The sequence below is a fragment of the Dendrobates tinctorius genome, unplaced genomic scaffold, assembly GCF_039654945.1.
Source record: "Dendrobates tinctorius isolate UK_male_01 unplaced genomic scaffold, ASM3965494v1 ptg000404l, whole genome shotgun sequence".
Lineage (NCBI taxonomy): Eukaryota > Metazoa > Chordata > Amphibia > Anura > Dendrobatidae > Dendrobates > Dendrobates tinctorius.
Genome location: NW_027362069.1, coordinates 2,018,395 through 2,034,232, shown reverse-complemented (window position 1 = coordinate 2,034,232; position 15,838 = coordinate 2,018,395). Strand labels below are relative to the sequence as shown.

Sequence of the window (15,838 nt, the reverse complement as noted above, 5' to 3'; positions counted from 1 at the left end):
GGTGTAGTGTATGTCAGGTCTGTGTGTGGTGTAGTGTATGTCAGGTCGGTGTGTGTGGTGTTGTGTACGTCAGGTTGGTGTGTGTGGTGTAGTGTATGTCAGGTCTTTGTGTGGTGTAGTGTATGTCAGGTCTGTGTGTGGTGTAGTGTATGTCAGGTTGGGGTGTGTGGTGTAGTGTATGTCAGGTCGGTGTGTGGTGTATTGTATGTCAGGTTGGTGTGTGTGGTGCAGTGTATGTCAGGTTGGTGTGTGTGGTGTTGTGTATGACAGGTCGGTGTGTGGTGTAGTGTACGTCAGGTTGGTGTGTGGTGTAGTGTATGTCAGGTTGGTGTGTGTGGTGTAGTGTACGTCAGGTTGGTGTGTGGTGTAGTGTATGTAAGGTTGGTGTGTGTGATGTAGTGTATGTCAGGTCAGTGTGTGTGGTGTAGTGTATGTCAGGTTGGTGTGTGTGGTGTTGTGTCTGTCAGGTCTGTGTGTGGTGTAGTGTATGTCAGGTTGGTGTGTGTGATGTAGTGTATGTCAGGTCGGTGTGTGTGGTGTAGTGTATGTCAGGTCTGTGTGTGGTGTAGTGTATGTCAGGTCGGTGTGTGTGGTGTAGTGTGTCAGGTTGGTGTGTGTGGTGTTGTGTATGTCAGGTTGGTGTGTGGTGTATGTCAGGTTGGTGTGTGTGGTGTAGTCTATGTCAGGTTGGTGTGTGTGGTGTAGTGTATGTCAGGTCTTTGTGTGGTGTAGTGTATGTCAGGTCTGTGTGTGGTGTAGTGTATGTCAGGTTGGTGTGTGTGGTGTTGTGTATGTCAGGTCGGTGTGTGGTGTAGTGTACGTCAGGTTGGTGTGTGGTGTAGTGTATGTCAGGTTGGTGTGTGGTGTAGTGTATGTCAGGTTGGAGTGTATGGTGTTGTGTATGTCAGGTCTGTGTGTGGTGTAGTGTATGTCAGGTTGTGGTGTGTGGTGTAGTGTACGTCAGGTTGGAGTGAATGGTGTTGTGTATGTCAGGTCTGTGTGTGGTGTTGTGTATGTCAGGTCGGTGTGTGGTGTAGTGTACATTAGGTCGGTGTGTGGTGTAGTGTACGTCAGGTTGGTGTGTGGTGTAGTGTATGTCAGGTTGGTGTGTGGTGTATTGTACGTCAGGTTGGTCTGTGTGGTGTAGTGTATGTCAGGTCGGTGTGTGTGGTGTAGTGTATGTCAGGTCTGTGTGTCGTGTAGTGTATGTCAGGTTGGTGTGTGTGGTGTTGTGTATGTCAGGTCGGTGTGTGTTGTAGTGTACATCAGGTCGGTGTGTTGTGTAGTGTACATCAGGTCTGTGTGTGGTGTAGTGTACGTCAGGTTGGTGTGTGGTGTATTGTACGTCAGGTTGGGGTGTGTGGTGTTGTGTATGTCAGGTTGTGGTGTGTGTGGTGTAGTGTATGTCAGGTCTGTGTGTGGTGTAGTGTACGTCAGGTTGTGGGGTGTGTGGTGTAGTGTATGTCAGGTCGGTGTGTGGTGTAGTGTATGTCAGCCTGGTGTGTGTGGTGTAGTGTATGTCAGGTCGGTGTGTGGTGTAGTGTATGTCAGGTTGGGGTGTGTTGTGTTGTGTATGTCAGCCTGGTGTGGGTGAGTTCTGTAGTGGAGTGTCAGGATGTGTTTAGTCCCTGGACGTGTGATGAATTCTGAAGCATTCATTCGTACACAGTCCAGGTTCGTCGGGACACGTTTCACATTGGAAACGAGTTTCCCTTCTCATCCCCCTTTTATTGCACACCCGGCACCTTTATTTTTGCTCTCCCCTTAGTGGGAGCATGTTGTCCTGGTACCATATGGGAAACTTGAGTTCCAGGGGTGCTGGGACACGCTCCGTCCTCCTCTCCAAAAATCATGGCCTTTATCACCTCCTCCTGGAACTGAAGGAAGGTGTTGTTGGTCTGGCCTGCACATCGTGATAGCACGCATGCGTTATACAGTGCCATTTGTACGATGTGCACAGCCAGTTTTTTATACCACACCTTCGCCTTCCGCATGGCACGATAGGGCTGGAGGACTTTATCACAAAGATCAACTCCCCCATGTGTTTGTTGTACCCCAGGGCACAGTCCGGTTTGTGGACCTGGTCTGGGGTACCTCGAACGGTGGTGGCCGTGGTGCCGGGACCATGGATTGTTGTCAAGAGAAAGACGTCTCTTTTGTCTTTGAACTTGACCACAACCATGTTGCCGCTACATTGGGCTCGGCTCTCACCCTTTGGGAGAGGCTGCTCAATTAGTGACAAAGGGAGACCCCTCTGGTTTCTGCGCACGGTACCGCAAGCGACGGTAGCTCTGACAGAGAGGGAGTGAAAGAGTGCGATGCTAGTATAAAAGTTATCAACGTACAGATGGTCTCCTTTATCAAGCAGAGGGTGGACCAAATCCCACACTATTTTCCCACTCACCCCCAGAGCAGGTGGACATTCTGGGGGCTGGATCCTGGTGTCCTTCCCTTGGTAAACTCTAAAGCTGAGTGTGTACCCTGAGGTACTCTCACACAGCTTGTAGAGTTTTATCCCGTACCTCGCCCTTTTGCTGGGCAGGTACTGATGGAACTGAAGCCTCGCTTTGAAGTGGATGAGGGATTCATCCACACAAATTTCCCTTTGGGGAATGTACACTTCAGAAAACTTGTTGCTGAAGTGTTCGATGACCGGCCGAATTTTGAACAGTCTTCCAAAATTGGGGTCATCGCGGGGAAGGATTTCAGTGTTGTCCCTAAAATGGAGAAACTCATGAATCGCCTCAAAACGTCTGCGACTCATAACCATGCCAAATACTGGAGTTTGATATAAAATATCAGTACTCCAGTATTGACGAATTTCTGGTATCTTCACAATCCCCATGTGAAGGACCAGTCCCCAATATTTCATCATTTCTACAGAGTCAATGGGGCTCCAAGTAGAGAATAATGAATTAGGGTTTTCAGCCAAAAATTGCTGGGCATACAAGATTGTTTGCTCCACCATGAGACTGACAATTGACTCCGAGAAATAGACTTTGAAAAAGTCTATGTCCCTGAAGTTGGCAGTCTCAAACTGGATTCCTGATTGGGGAACGAAATCAGGAATCCATGGAGCAAAATTCTCAGGGACAGGGGTCCAGGAGGGGGCACTAGTGCTAGGTTGGGCCTGACTAGCACTAAGTTGGGGGAAACTCACACTTGGATGTGGGTCTTCTCCCCCGGCCTCCGTCTCTTCGTCCCTGGGCTCCAGACTATTTCTCGTCCTGCAACATCTTGGTGGTGGTAAGTCTGTGTCGCTGGAGGAGGAAGAGTGGGAGGAATAGAGAAAGGTGGGGTCCTCTCCCTCACTATCAGTTTCAGAGGCAATAATGTCAAATGACTCCTCAATTGAGTAGACCCTTGATGACTGGGATGAGCGGGACATTGTGTGTGTGTGCGTAAAAAAAAGGTTTATAATAGTGCACGTGTGTATGTGCGAGTGTTTGTTGAAACTTTACTGCAGAACTTTACTGCAGGAGGCGGCTGTCAGGAGGAGGCTGTCAGGCACGTGGGGGGGGGGCAGGAAGGAGCTGTCAGGAGCGCAGGGGGCAGGAGGGAGCTGCAGCAGCAGCAGGGGGATGATCACCGGGGGCAGAAAGGGGCTGAGGAGATGGAAGTGGATATGCAGCAGGGGCAGTGGGGGGGGTGATCAGGGGGGCTGGGGGATTATCACTGGGACAGAAAGGGGCTGTCAGGCGTGGGGGGTGCAGAAGGGGGCTGAGGAGATGGAGGTGGATATGCAGCAGCAGGGGTTGATCATGGGGGCAGGGGTTGATCAGGGGGGCAGGGGTTAATCGGGGCTGAGGGGTGATCACGGGGGGGCCAGGAGGGGGCTGTCAGGCACAGGAGGAAGGGGCTGAGGAGCCTGCAGCAGCAGGGGAGATGATCAGGGGTGCAGGGGTTGATCAGGGGGGCGAGGGTTAATCAGGAGTGCAGGGTGTAGTGAGCGGAGGTTGGGGGGATGAAATCAGGCGGTGGGGAAGAAGAGGTGTGTAACGTATGTCAGTGGCGGCGGCGGTGATCACGGGGCAGGGCAGCTGTCAGTCACCTCACTCCGCTTCCACAAACAGGATGAAGCTGAGGCCATCGTTTTACTCTGCCCCTCCATATCTGATTGGACGGCTAGTGTCACATGGACGCTAGCTCCAATCAGATGTGAGGGGGGGGTGACTAAAAGGTCACCAGGAGTGATCGTATCCCCGAGTCTAGGTCTCCCTGTAACGGCACAGGAGGGAGATCTATTTATGATGCCACATAGGTGTCACTGGTCGGATTGGCACTGACTTTCATGATGCCTATGTGGCGTCATTGGTTGGGAAGGGGTTAAACAATAACCAGCCCGCAGCTGCCCAAAAATGGCACATCTATTAGGTGCGCCAATTCCAACGCTCTGCCCGGCTCTTCCCACTTGCCCTGTGTTTTGTTTTATTTCTAATAAAAGACTTTATTCTGGCTGTGTCTTTATTTACCATATAACTATAGGATTAGGAATGGATAGGGGTCTTATAGACGCCTCTCCATTACTAAGCCCACGTAATGGAGCGCTGTCTTTAAGACACCCATACATTACTAATTCTATAGTTATATGGTAAATAAAGACACAGCCAGAATAAAGTTTTTTTTTATGTCACCTGACAATACAAGGGTGACATCAACCCCACAAATATGAACCCCACTTGCTGTCACTACAGGGCAAGTGGGAAGAGCCGGGCAAAGTGCCAGAATTGGAGCATCTAGTAGATGTGCCTTTTCTGGGCAGCTGCTATTTTTAGGCTGGGGGGTTCAATATCCATGACCCCTTACTAGCATGAGAATACCAGCCCCCGGTTGTCAGCTTTAGCAAGACTGGTTGTCAAAAATGGGGGGTCCCCACGTGGTTTTTTTAAATTATTTAAATGATTAAAAAACAGTGGGGACCCCTCTATTCTTGATAGTCAGCCTTGCTGAAGCTGACAGCTGAGGGTTGCAGCCCCCAGATGTGAGTTTTGCCAGACTTGTTATAGAAAATAAGCAAAAACAGAGGGAAAAAAATCCAGCTTCCAAAATTCCAATTTATTGTGAATAAAAGCAAGTCCAAAAGATCCAGTAAAAGAGAATCACATGGTTGTGTGTAACAAGCAACGCGTTTCGAACTGTATCTTGTTCTTTCTCAAAGCATCATTCATTTTTTTCTTTGGTTATAGAAAATACAGGGGAACCCACGCCATTTGTTTCATTCATTTATTTAGTTATAGCGCAGGCGGCGGGTGAGGAATACTCCCATCATCCGCTCCTGCTGTCACTGTTCTTAGCAGCAGGTGTAGGTTGATGGGAGTAATAGTCCCAAAAGCCGCCACCTGCTGTCATCATTCTGACTTTTATATAACTCTCATCATTCTCCCCGAGTGTCTTCAGCACCCGCCGCCGGGGAACATACTGCACTGATGCTGCACATGGTTGTCACATGTCTGCCACAAGTATTACACACATGGACATCTCCGGTACCGGAAATATCAGGACGTGTGAAACCGGCCTTATACACAGTTCTCTATAAATGTGTAATATTTCTCCATGAAACTCATCTGACAGAAAATATTGGAGCTTACGATAGTTTAGATTGTGACGTCTCCGAGCCCCATACTCTAATTACCCCAGAGAGGTTTCACCACTAGTTACTCATTTATTACTGATGGAGACTGTGGAGTTTGATCATTTCAGTAGATGTTATTGTCTATAGTCACAGTGTTTGATTACAGTAGTGTCCAAAATCCTCTGATTTAACCTCTTCCTGCAGCCAGTTTTGTGTTCCTAATCAGGCCCCATTATTAATATCTGACGTGTGTCACTTTATGTGGTGATAAATTATTCACAAAGGATAATAGGAAACAAATGGATCTTACAAATTATTTTCCAGCTTCGCACTATACTCTATATACGGTTGTACACTACTGTCTGGGCACGTGGCAGTGTTCAGAAGGGAAGGAGCGCCATTTAGCTATATGAATGCAGATCTAGCTGGAATAGTTTGCAGACACAATGTATTGGGAGCACTGTTCATGGTCACCTGGCAGCTCAAAAGATGTCCACCATGAACATGCTTGGCTCTATCTTCTCTACTCTCCATATCCCAAGGATTGCCTTGCTCATCGCCCTTTAACACCATTACATGGATCTGGACTTACACTGGGACCCCTAGGCTTGGACCATGGTGTTACCTGCTATTCTGTGGTGTTAGATGGCAAGAAGAATAGTCAGGTAGCTGGGTCAGAACCAGAAGGACAGAATACAGAATCAGAAGACACAAGAGTAGTCAGTAAACGGGCCACGGTCACAGCAGGAAACAAATACACAAGCCACAAGCTGAGCACAGAGGACTGAACCAGAGGAGAACAGCGCTGTATCTGGCAGATTCCGGCCATGTGCTTTGCGCTTTAGTAGGGTGTGGTACTTTCCAATTGGCTGAAGTAGGGAGCAGATTACTCCAGCTGGACAGCAGGAACAGATCCCAGATGAGATTGGACACACCATATGCAGAAGCCCTAATATAACTAAATGACAGAAAACCAGAATAGTAGAAATCCCCATAAAGTGATTCCATTTATTAATTAATTCACTGAGGGTTATAATCCTTAGGAGGAGTGAATATTTTGACTCCACAGCCACTTTCCGGAAATTAACACACAGTGGATGTTGGAGAGTGAAAATTACACATTTGCCATGTTATTACCCAGCACATAGTGCCCAGATTGTGCTCCAGGAGACACACACCAAAAGTTAAGTGGATTCTTCTCACTATAATACTACTAAATACAGGGATGCTAAGGGTGTGTGCACACGTTGCGGACTGTGCAGCGGTTTTGGCCCTGCGGGTCCGCAGCAGAATAAGCTGCGTTGTACGGTACCATGAAAGTGAATGTAAATTGAAAAGCGCTGTGCACATGCTGCAGAAAAATCTGCGTGGAAACGCTGCAGGTTCATTTCCGTAGCATGTCAATTCTTTGTGCGGATCTGCAGCGTTTCTGCACCCATTGACTTGCATTAAGTCGGGCATATCCGGAGCAAAACCGCAGATCTAAAAAAGATCTGCGTTTTTGCTGTGGATGGAACGCTGCAGATGGGGAGGGGGGGAAGAGTGGGGGCGGAGTGTGGGTGGTGACTGTGTGCATGTATGGGCCTGTGTGTGTGTGTGGGGGGGTCATCGGGCTGTACGGGGGTCATCGGGCGGTCTGCCGGGCTGTGCGGGGGTCATCAGGCGGTCTGCCGGGCTGTGCGGGGGTCATTAGGCATATGCCGTGGCTGTGCGGGGGTCATTAGGCATATGCCGTGGCTGTGCGGGGGTCAACGGGCGGTCTGCTGGGCTGTGCGGGGGTCATCAGGCGGTCTGACGGGCTGTGCGGGGGTCATTAGGTCATTAGGCATATGCCGTGGCTGTGCGGGGGTCATTAGGCATATGCCGTGGCTGTGCGGGGGTCATCGGGCGGTCTGCCGGGCTGTGCGGGGGTCATCAGGCGGTCTGCCAGGCTGTGCGGGGGTCATTAGGCATATGCCGTGGCTGTGCGGGGGTCATTAGGCATATGCCGTGGCTGTGCGGGGGTCATCGGGCGGTCTGCTGGGCTGTGCGGGGGGTCATTAGGCACATGCCGAGTGGGGGCGGAGTGTGGGCGGTGACTGTGTGCGTGTATGGGCCTGTGTGTGTGTGTGTGGGGGGTCATCGGGCTGTGCGGGGGTCATCGGGCGGTCTGCCGGGCTGTGCGGGGGTCATTAGGCACATGCCGGGGCTGTGCGGGGGTCATCGGGCGGTCTGCCGGGCTGTGCGGGGGTCATTAGGCACATGCCGGGGCTGTGCGGGGGTCATCGGGCGGTCTGCCGGGCTGTGCAGGGGTCATTAGGCACATGCCGGGGCTGTGCGGGGGTCATTGGGCGGTCTGCCGGGCTGTGCGAGGGTCATTAGGCACATGCCGGGGCTGTGCGGGGGTCATTGGGCGGTCTGCGGGGCTGTGCGGGGGTCATCGGGCGGTCTGCCGGGCTGTGCGGGGGACATTAGGCACATGCCGGGGCTGTGCGGGGGTCATTGGGCGGTCTGCGGGGCTGTGCGAGGGTCATCGGGCGGTCTGCCGGACTGTGCTGGGGTCATTAGGCACATGCCGGGGCTGTGCGGGGGTCATTGGGCGGTCTGCGGGGCTGTGCAGGGGTCATCGGGCGGTCTGCCGGGCTGTGCGGGGGTCATTAGGCACATGCCGGGGCTGTGCGGGGGTCATTGGGCGGTCTGCGGGGCTGTGCGGGGGTCATCGGGCGGTCTGCCGGGCTGTGCGAGGGTCATTACGCACATGCCGGGGCTGTGTGGGGGTCATTGGGCGGTCTGCGTTGCTGTGCGGGGGTCATCGGGCGGTCTGCCGGGCTGTGCGGGGGTCATTAGGCACATGCCGGGGCTGTGCGGGGGTCATTGGGCGGTCTGCGGGGCTGTGCGGGGGTCATCGGGCGGTCTGCCGGGCTGTGCGGGGGTCATTAGGCACATGCCGGGCCTGTGCGGGGGTCATTAGGCGGTCTGCGGGGCTGTGTGTACTACAAGTCCCATCGGGCTATGCCTGCTACACTGTCAGTGCTTATACACTTAGATTGGAAGGAAGGATCATCCCCGCGCTGCCGCAAGAAGAATTCTAGAAATTGGTTTATTCTATGTGTTTCGGGGGTTCAGGTGACCCCTTCATCAGGACATACCACAAATATTGTACCAAGTCATTCTCAAACACTATCCGAAGCCAAGAATCATCTAGAAAAGATTAAATTACAAATTAATCAAATTTAAAGATAAAACCACTGCTGCCCCGAAGACACTGAGAGGTAATAATAAATCTGGGACAAAAGGAGCCAACTCTAATTCGGATCTGTCCAGTTCTCTCCCTCTTTCACTTCTTGAGTTCTCCATTCATGATACCACTCCAAGCATGTTGGTACCTTCACTAACCACTATCTCATTAGGTCCTGACGACCCTGATACCTCCACTCCACCAGCCCCACCAATGACACTATTGTAGTGGATCATTCAGATGCCTCTAAATCCGGGACGGTTCCTTTTTTACCCCGGGCAATAAAAAAACTCCCAACTGAACCAATTTTTTGTACCCAAAACCGTAAAAAGAAAAAGCACTACAGAGGAACTAGGGGAGGGAGAAAAAGAGGAAAAATACCACCTTAACCCCTCCATTGCTAATGAATTAACTTCTAATAGTTGTAATCTTTCTGACTACAAACTCTCTGAAAGTGCGGAATCCCTCCTATCTAGAGGATTGTCCTTCTGTCTCTCCAACAAACCTAAGGATTTTAATTTATTTTTAGATTTACAAATTTTCATAAGGAAATTAAACCTTAAAAGACATTTCTTTATTAAGGAAAATAAATCCAACCCTCCAACCAACACAGAAAATACTGAAGAAACAGATGAATGGTTTCACCTGAACGTACCTGCTAAGTCTAAATTTTATCCTGTTGAGGACAAAAGTCACCATCTATCTATTATCTATCTATCTATCTATCCTTCTATCTATCTTTCTATCTATTTCTCTATTTATCTATCCTTCTATCTATTATCTATGTATCTGTGTGTAATGGAGTGTGAGTTGGACAAATGTAAATGAGGAGGTTGGACAGAAATGACATCACAAATCTTTTTTTTTGTTAAATAAGATATCTTTATTTAGCTTACAAAAACGCAGACAAATCCGCCTGAAAAACCGCAGCAAAAAGGCATCAAAGACGCTGTGGATATTGTGCGGAAAAATCCGCGGCAAAATCTGCAACGTGTGCACACAGCCTAAATGTTGTTTGCGCACACTGCAAGACTCCGAAGTGAGAGCGGATTTTGCTGGATTGGTTTATAGAAATCTTGTTGCTTTTCAACAGCCTTTGAGCCACTAATAGTGCGGGAACCTCTGTTTTTCCATTGACAGATGATGGACCTGAGAGGGGACTTGTTTTTTGTGAGATGAGATTTGGTGTTATTTTCACCTACATAACATTGATTGGTTTCTTTTTATTTGATACTAGATGTGTGCCCGATGCTATCGCATCGGGAGGGCAGTAACATCACGATGGGGGCAGCTTTGTGGTGCTGGGGGTGGCGGCCCACCCACTTCCATGCAGTCACAACTGGCAGGAAAGTCTGTGTTTTGCGATCTGTGCTGGAGATGGTGTGCGGCGCCACCAGAAGGTGGCTGCACCCAATCTCCAGCACAGGCCTCAAGTCGCAGTCTTTCCTGGTGACTGTGACTGCATGGAGGTGGGCGGGCAAGCAGCGGTGGGATCCGGCGCATGTAGTCAGGCAGTGGGTCCAGGCGGGGGTCTGGCGGCGGCATCCCTCTCATTACTCCCCCCTCATTACACCCTCTCATTATACCCCCTTTATTACACCCCTCTCTTTATACCCCCTTGTTACACCCCTTTCACAGCCTCATGATCGCAGCGGCGACCTGGATCCGAGCGGTGGTCGGGATGCCAGTAGCGGTCGGGATCCCAGCGGCGGTCGGGATCGCAGTGGCAGCCTGGATCAAAGCGGCAGCTGGGATCCCAGGGGTGTTCGGGATCGCAGCTGCGTCCTGGATCTGAGCGGCATCACTTGGGTGTACCAAAATAGCGGTCGTCATACGTCCGGTGCGGCGCAGTGGATTGTGGGATTCGGGGACATCCAGATGGAAGTTGACGACAGACAATTTAAGGCAATTATATATATACTAGATTAAGGCCCGATGCTATCGCATCGGGAGGATAGTGACACACCTCTTGCCATGTTAACCCTCAACACACACACCTCCTCAACACACACTCCTCTCACCTTTCACCATCTCCACATCTTCACGTCCCCCCCTCTTTCACTCCACATACGACCCTTTCTCTCACTCTGTCTCTCATACTCACGCCGTCATCGCCGTTGCTCCACGATCCCCAACATCTTCCGCCGGCGCCATCCTGGATCCAGATGTCGTCCACGCCAGCGACATGTTCTTGCGGCGACGCCATCTTGAGTAATGCGGGATTTCGCGATACTCAAGATGGCGTCGCCGTAAGAACATGTCGCCGGCGTGGACAACGTCTGGATCCTGGATGGTGCCGGCGGAAGATGATGTCGGAGATCGTGGAGCAGCGACGATGACGGCGTGAGTATGAGAGACGGAGTGAGAGAAAGGGTCGTATGTGGAGTGAAAAAGTGAGTGGACGTGAGTGGAGATGGTGAAAGGTGAGAGGAGTGTGTGTTGAGGAGGAGTGGTGTGTTGAGGGTTAACATGGCAAGAGGTGTGCTGTGACGTCACCAGTTACAACTGGACGGAAGTTGTTACAACCCGGAAGCTGCTTAGCGCATTTATTATTATAGAAGATTTGGGAGGCAGAATGAACAAACAATTGAACACCGCACACTACTGGCTCATCCAACAAGGTTTTCAATTAGACTGTGAACTGTCATTGTCTTGGTAAATAAATTTTTTTACATTGCTTGCCATTTTTTAAGTAGAAGTGTTGAAAAATATAAAACTCAAGGATATTTTATTTAAAAAAATTGCTTTTTATGTTAGATGACTGTACCAGAAGATCAGAGGGACAGCTGACAACTTCAATTTTTAAATCTGATGATCTTGAGATCCTACAAGATACAACTGAAGTGAATGCCGTTACTCCAGACACATCATCATCCATTCACAGCAAAGATCTGTCATCTGATCCTATGAAACAGGTCCCATCTTCTGATTCATTACTGACTACTAAGGGAAACCAAAGTCACAAAAGAGACATTAAAAAACAAACTGCTCCTAAAGCAAAGAAGTCATTTTCATGTTCAGAATGTGGTAAATATTTTACATGGAAATCACATTTTGTTAACCACCAGAGAATTCACACAGGGGAGAAGCCTTTTTCATGTTCAGAATGTGGGAAATGTTTTAATCGTAAAGGGAGTCTTAATGAACACCATAGAATTCACACAGGGGAGAAGCCTGTTTCATGTTCAGAATGTGGGAAATGTTTTATCAATAAATCAGCTTGTGTTAAGCACCAGAGAATCCACACAGGAGAGAAGAAGCCTTTTTCATGTTTAGAATGTGGGAAATGTTTTGCACATAAATCACATTTTGTTACCCACCAAAGAACTCACACAGGGGAGAAGTCTTTTTCCTGTTCAGAATGTGGGAAATGTTTTGCACATAAATCATATTTTGTAACCCACCAAAGAACTCACACAGGAGAGAAGCCTTTTTCATGTTCAGAATGTGGGAAATGTTTTATCAATAAATCAGTTTGTGTTAAGCACCAGAGAACTCACACAGGGGAGAAGCCTTTTTCCTGTTCAGAATGTGGGAAATGTTTTGCACATAAATCATATTTTGTAACCCACCAAAGAACTCACACAGGAGAGAAGCCTTTTTCCTGTTCAGAATGTGGGAAATGTTTTAACACTAAATCAGATTGTGTTACGCACCAGAGAACTCACACAGGAGAGAAGCCTTTTTCATGTTCAGAATGTGGGAAATGTTTTATCAATAAATCAGTTTGTGTTAAGCACCAGAGAACTCACACAGGGGAGAAGCCTTTTTCCTGTTCAGAATGTGGGAAATGTTTTAACCAGAAAGGGAATCTGGATAAACACCATAGAACTCACACAGGGGAGAAGCCTGTTTCATGTTCAGAATGTGGGAAATGTTTTATCAGTAAATCAGCTTGTGTTAAGCACCAGAAAATCCACACAGGAGAGAAGCCTTTTTCATGTTTAGAATGTGGGAAATGTTTTAACAATAAATCAGATTGTGTTACACACCAGAGAATCCACACAGGAGAGAAGCCTTTTTCATGTTTAGAATGTGGGAAATGTTTTAACCAGAAAGGGAGTCTGGATAAACACCATAGGACTCACACAGGGGAGAAGCCTTTTTCATGTTCAGAATGTGGGAAATGTTTTAGCAGGAAATCAGATTGTGTTAAGCACCAGAGAACTCACACAGGGGAGAAGCCTTTTTCATGTTTAGAATGTGGGAAATGTTTTAACAGTAAATCAGATTGTGTTAAGCACCAGAGAATCCACACAGGGGAGAAGCCTTTTTCATGTTTAGAATGTGGGAAATGTTTTAACCAGAAAGGGAGTCTTGATGAACACCATAGAACTCACACAGGAGAGAAGCCTTTTTCATGTTTAGAATGTGGGAAATGTTTTAACAGTAAATCAGATTGTGTTAAGCACCAGAGAACTCACACAGGAGAGAAGCCTTTTTCATGTTTAGAATGTGGGAAATGTTTTAACCAGAAAGGTAATCTTGATGAACACCATAGAACTCACACAGGGGAGAAGCCTTTTTCATGTTCAGAATGTGGGAAATGTTTTAGCAGGAAATCAAATTATGTTCAGCACCAGAGAACCCACACAGCAGAGAAGCCTTTTTCCTGTTAATGTGGGGAATTTTTTAACCGGAAAGCGCTTCTTGATCGCCATCAGAGCAGTCACACAGAGGAGAAGCCATTTTCATTTTCTTAATGTGGGAAATATTTTACTTGGAAATCAACTGTTAATAAACATCAGAGACGTCACATAGGGGAGAAGCCTTTTTTTATATTCATAATGTTGGAATAGTTTTAACCAAAATTGAATCTTCTTAAATGGGTTGTCTCTTGTCATTCCTCATGTTTGCTGCCAAAAGGATAAAACTAAACCTTATTAATTCCAAATATAAAGCTATACCCATAATTCACCCCCTGAAGGTTAGTCAGAAGGTGACTAATAGAAAAAACATGTACCCCACATCTCAGTATATAGGGTGAGGTGACGTGTACACACTCACTCTCCAAGCCTCTCATTTCTACGGGTTTCATCGTCCTCACCAAAGGCGACTCATCAGGAGACTATTTAATATTGACCTATATTCAAGCGAGACTAAACGAAAAAAAAAACTATAATCATGTATCATATTATCCGAAACAGTCAGAAAACTAGCCCCATATTGGGCAACCCCAGACCTCAAACTATATACTTTGGAAGTTTATAAGCCACTCCAGTGTCAGGAATAGATAGTATGAATTTGAATTTACCAAATGGCTGCAATGAAACAAAGAGTGAAAAATTTAAAGGGGTCTGAATAATTTCCATACCCGCTGTATCAGTAAAAATAACTCCTCTTTATTAGGTAAAGTATAAAAGAATTGCACCATTTTCCGATATCCATCGCTTCTCCATTTTTCATGATCTAGGTTGGGTGAAGGCTTATTTTTCGTGTCAAGCTGAATTTTTTAATGGATACCATTTTGGTGCAGATACGATCTTTTGGTCGTCCTTTACTGAATTTTAATGTTGTGGTGACCAAGAAAAGTAATTCTGGTGCGTTGACTTTTTTTCTCTTTACGCCATTTAGCGATCGGGTTAATTCTTTTTTATATTGATAGATCGGGCGATTCTGAATGCCGCTATAACAAATATGTGTATGTTTGATTTTTTCATTGTTTTATTTTGAAAGGGGGGTGATTTGAACTTTTATATTTTTTTAATATTTTTAAAAACTTTTTTACTTTTGGCATTGTGAAGACATACAGCATTCTATGTTAATTAACCAGACGACTATTTTTTAGCAAATGAAGAATAATAGAATGTTATCTGTATGTTGGCTTTAAATTTAAGTGTTGATTTCTGGTTGGTCAAGAAAACAGACTTTTGTTTGTGTAAGCCGGTAATATTGACTTTTATTGTGCGCTTATCCTTGATCACTAGTGATGTTTGCTGATATGCTAATTATGCATTGTGTTATGGAGCCAGTTTGTTGACTTATAAAGCAGAGAGAGAAAAACTATGCAAATAGCTTAAATAATCAAGTAATGCTATAATAATCTCACCTCCATTCTTACCCTTTATGTAAATACTGAATGAGGGACACTTGTTAAGTCTAAAAATAGGTTACATACCTCTGTATAAAGAGACTGAGAGAAACAGCCAGAGAGATTCTGCCAAGACATCTATAGATCCAAAGGACAAGAGACAGGACAGCAGCCACAACATCATCACAAGGGACACTGATCTATCATTCTATAGGAAACAACCTAGGGGTTTTCAGCCGCGGTTGGAAAAATACAGATCTGCTCCATTGACCATCACTGAACCATGGAGACGTTCGGAGAAGCCAGATTGTGATCTTTGGATCAACTGGACTTGTACCTTGTATGGACTCAATGGACTGTCATCTTCCTACGCTTGTTGTTACCTCCTCTCTGTGTGCATGCCACAGGTGGAGTAGTCGACCCTGGAAGATGAAGCCAGGTTGTGATCCTCGGATCAACTGGCCTTGTATGGACTGTCATCTTCCTACACTTGTCGTTACCTCCTCTCTGTATGCTACAGGTGGAGTAGCGACCCTGGAAGATCTGAAGTCACAGCTGCCATTATCCCAGCGGGTCAGTGGAAGGGTGAGACTCTGTAATGTGCCCCATCTTGGGTACTGTGCTGGGACTGTTCTATGCCTGTTCTGTGGTACAATAAAGCATTGCCCACACTGTTTTACCCTCACCCTGCGTTGTCTGAGTAGCATTTTGAACATGTTAAAAGTAGAGCGGGAGTTCGGCCGGATGATCCCTGATCCATGTGGTTTTGGCTAGCGGGCGGCGCTCATAGCATTCCGGCAGTGACAAGCATAGAGGTCTGCTGGAGATCTCTGGTTGTCATGCCAACCCATCCGTGACCCATGATCCTTTGATCGGGTCACCGATGGGTGGGATTTCCTACGTGCTAGCTGGAAGTGCACATTAAATGCTGCTGTCAGAGGCTGTTAGGGGCAAATGGCAGATGTGCAAAAGAGCTGACATGTGACGGAAAAGATGTGATCTCACCACCGGAGCCCTC

The 15,838-nt window shown here is 47.5% G+C and overlaps 1 protein-coding gene across 1 annotated transcript in view; it reads left to right on the top strand.

The window, feature by feature from the left end:
- The window catches only part of LOC141076416 (uncharacterized), a 52,455-nt gene extending 38,301 nt beyond the window's left edge, over positions 1-14,154 (top strand). The window contains exon 7 of the mRNA XM_073563868.1: positions 11,547-14,154. Within this exon, the coding sequence (XP_073419969.1) occupies positions 11,547-13,408 (1,862 nt within the window). The 3' untranslated portion in view covers positions 13,409-14,154. The remainder of the gene's footprint in view (positions 1-11,546) is intronic.
- Positions 14,155-15,838: the final 1,684 nt, after the last annotated feature.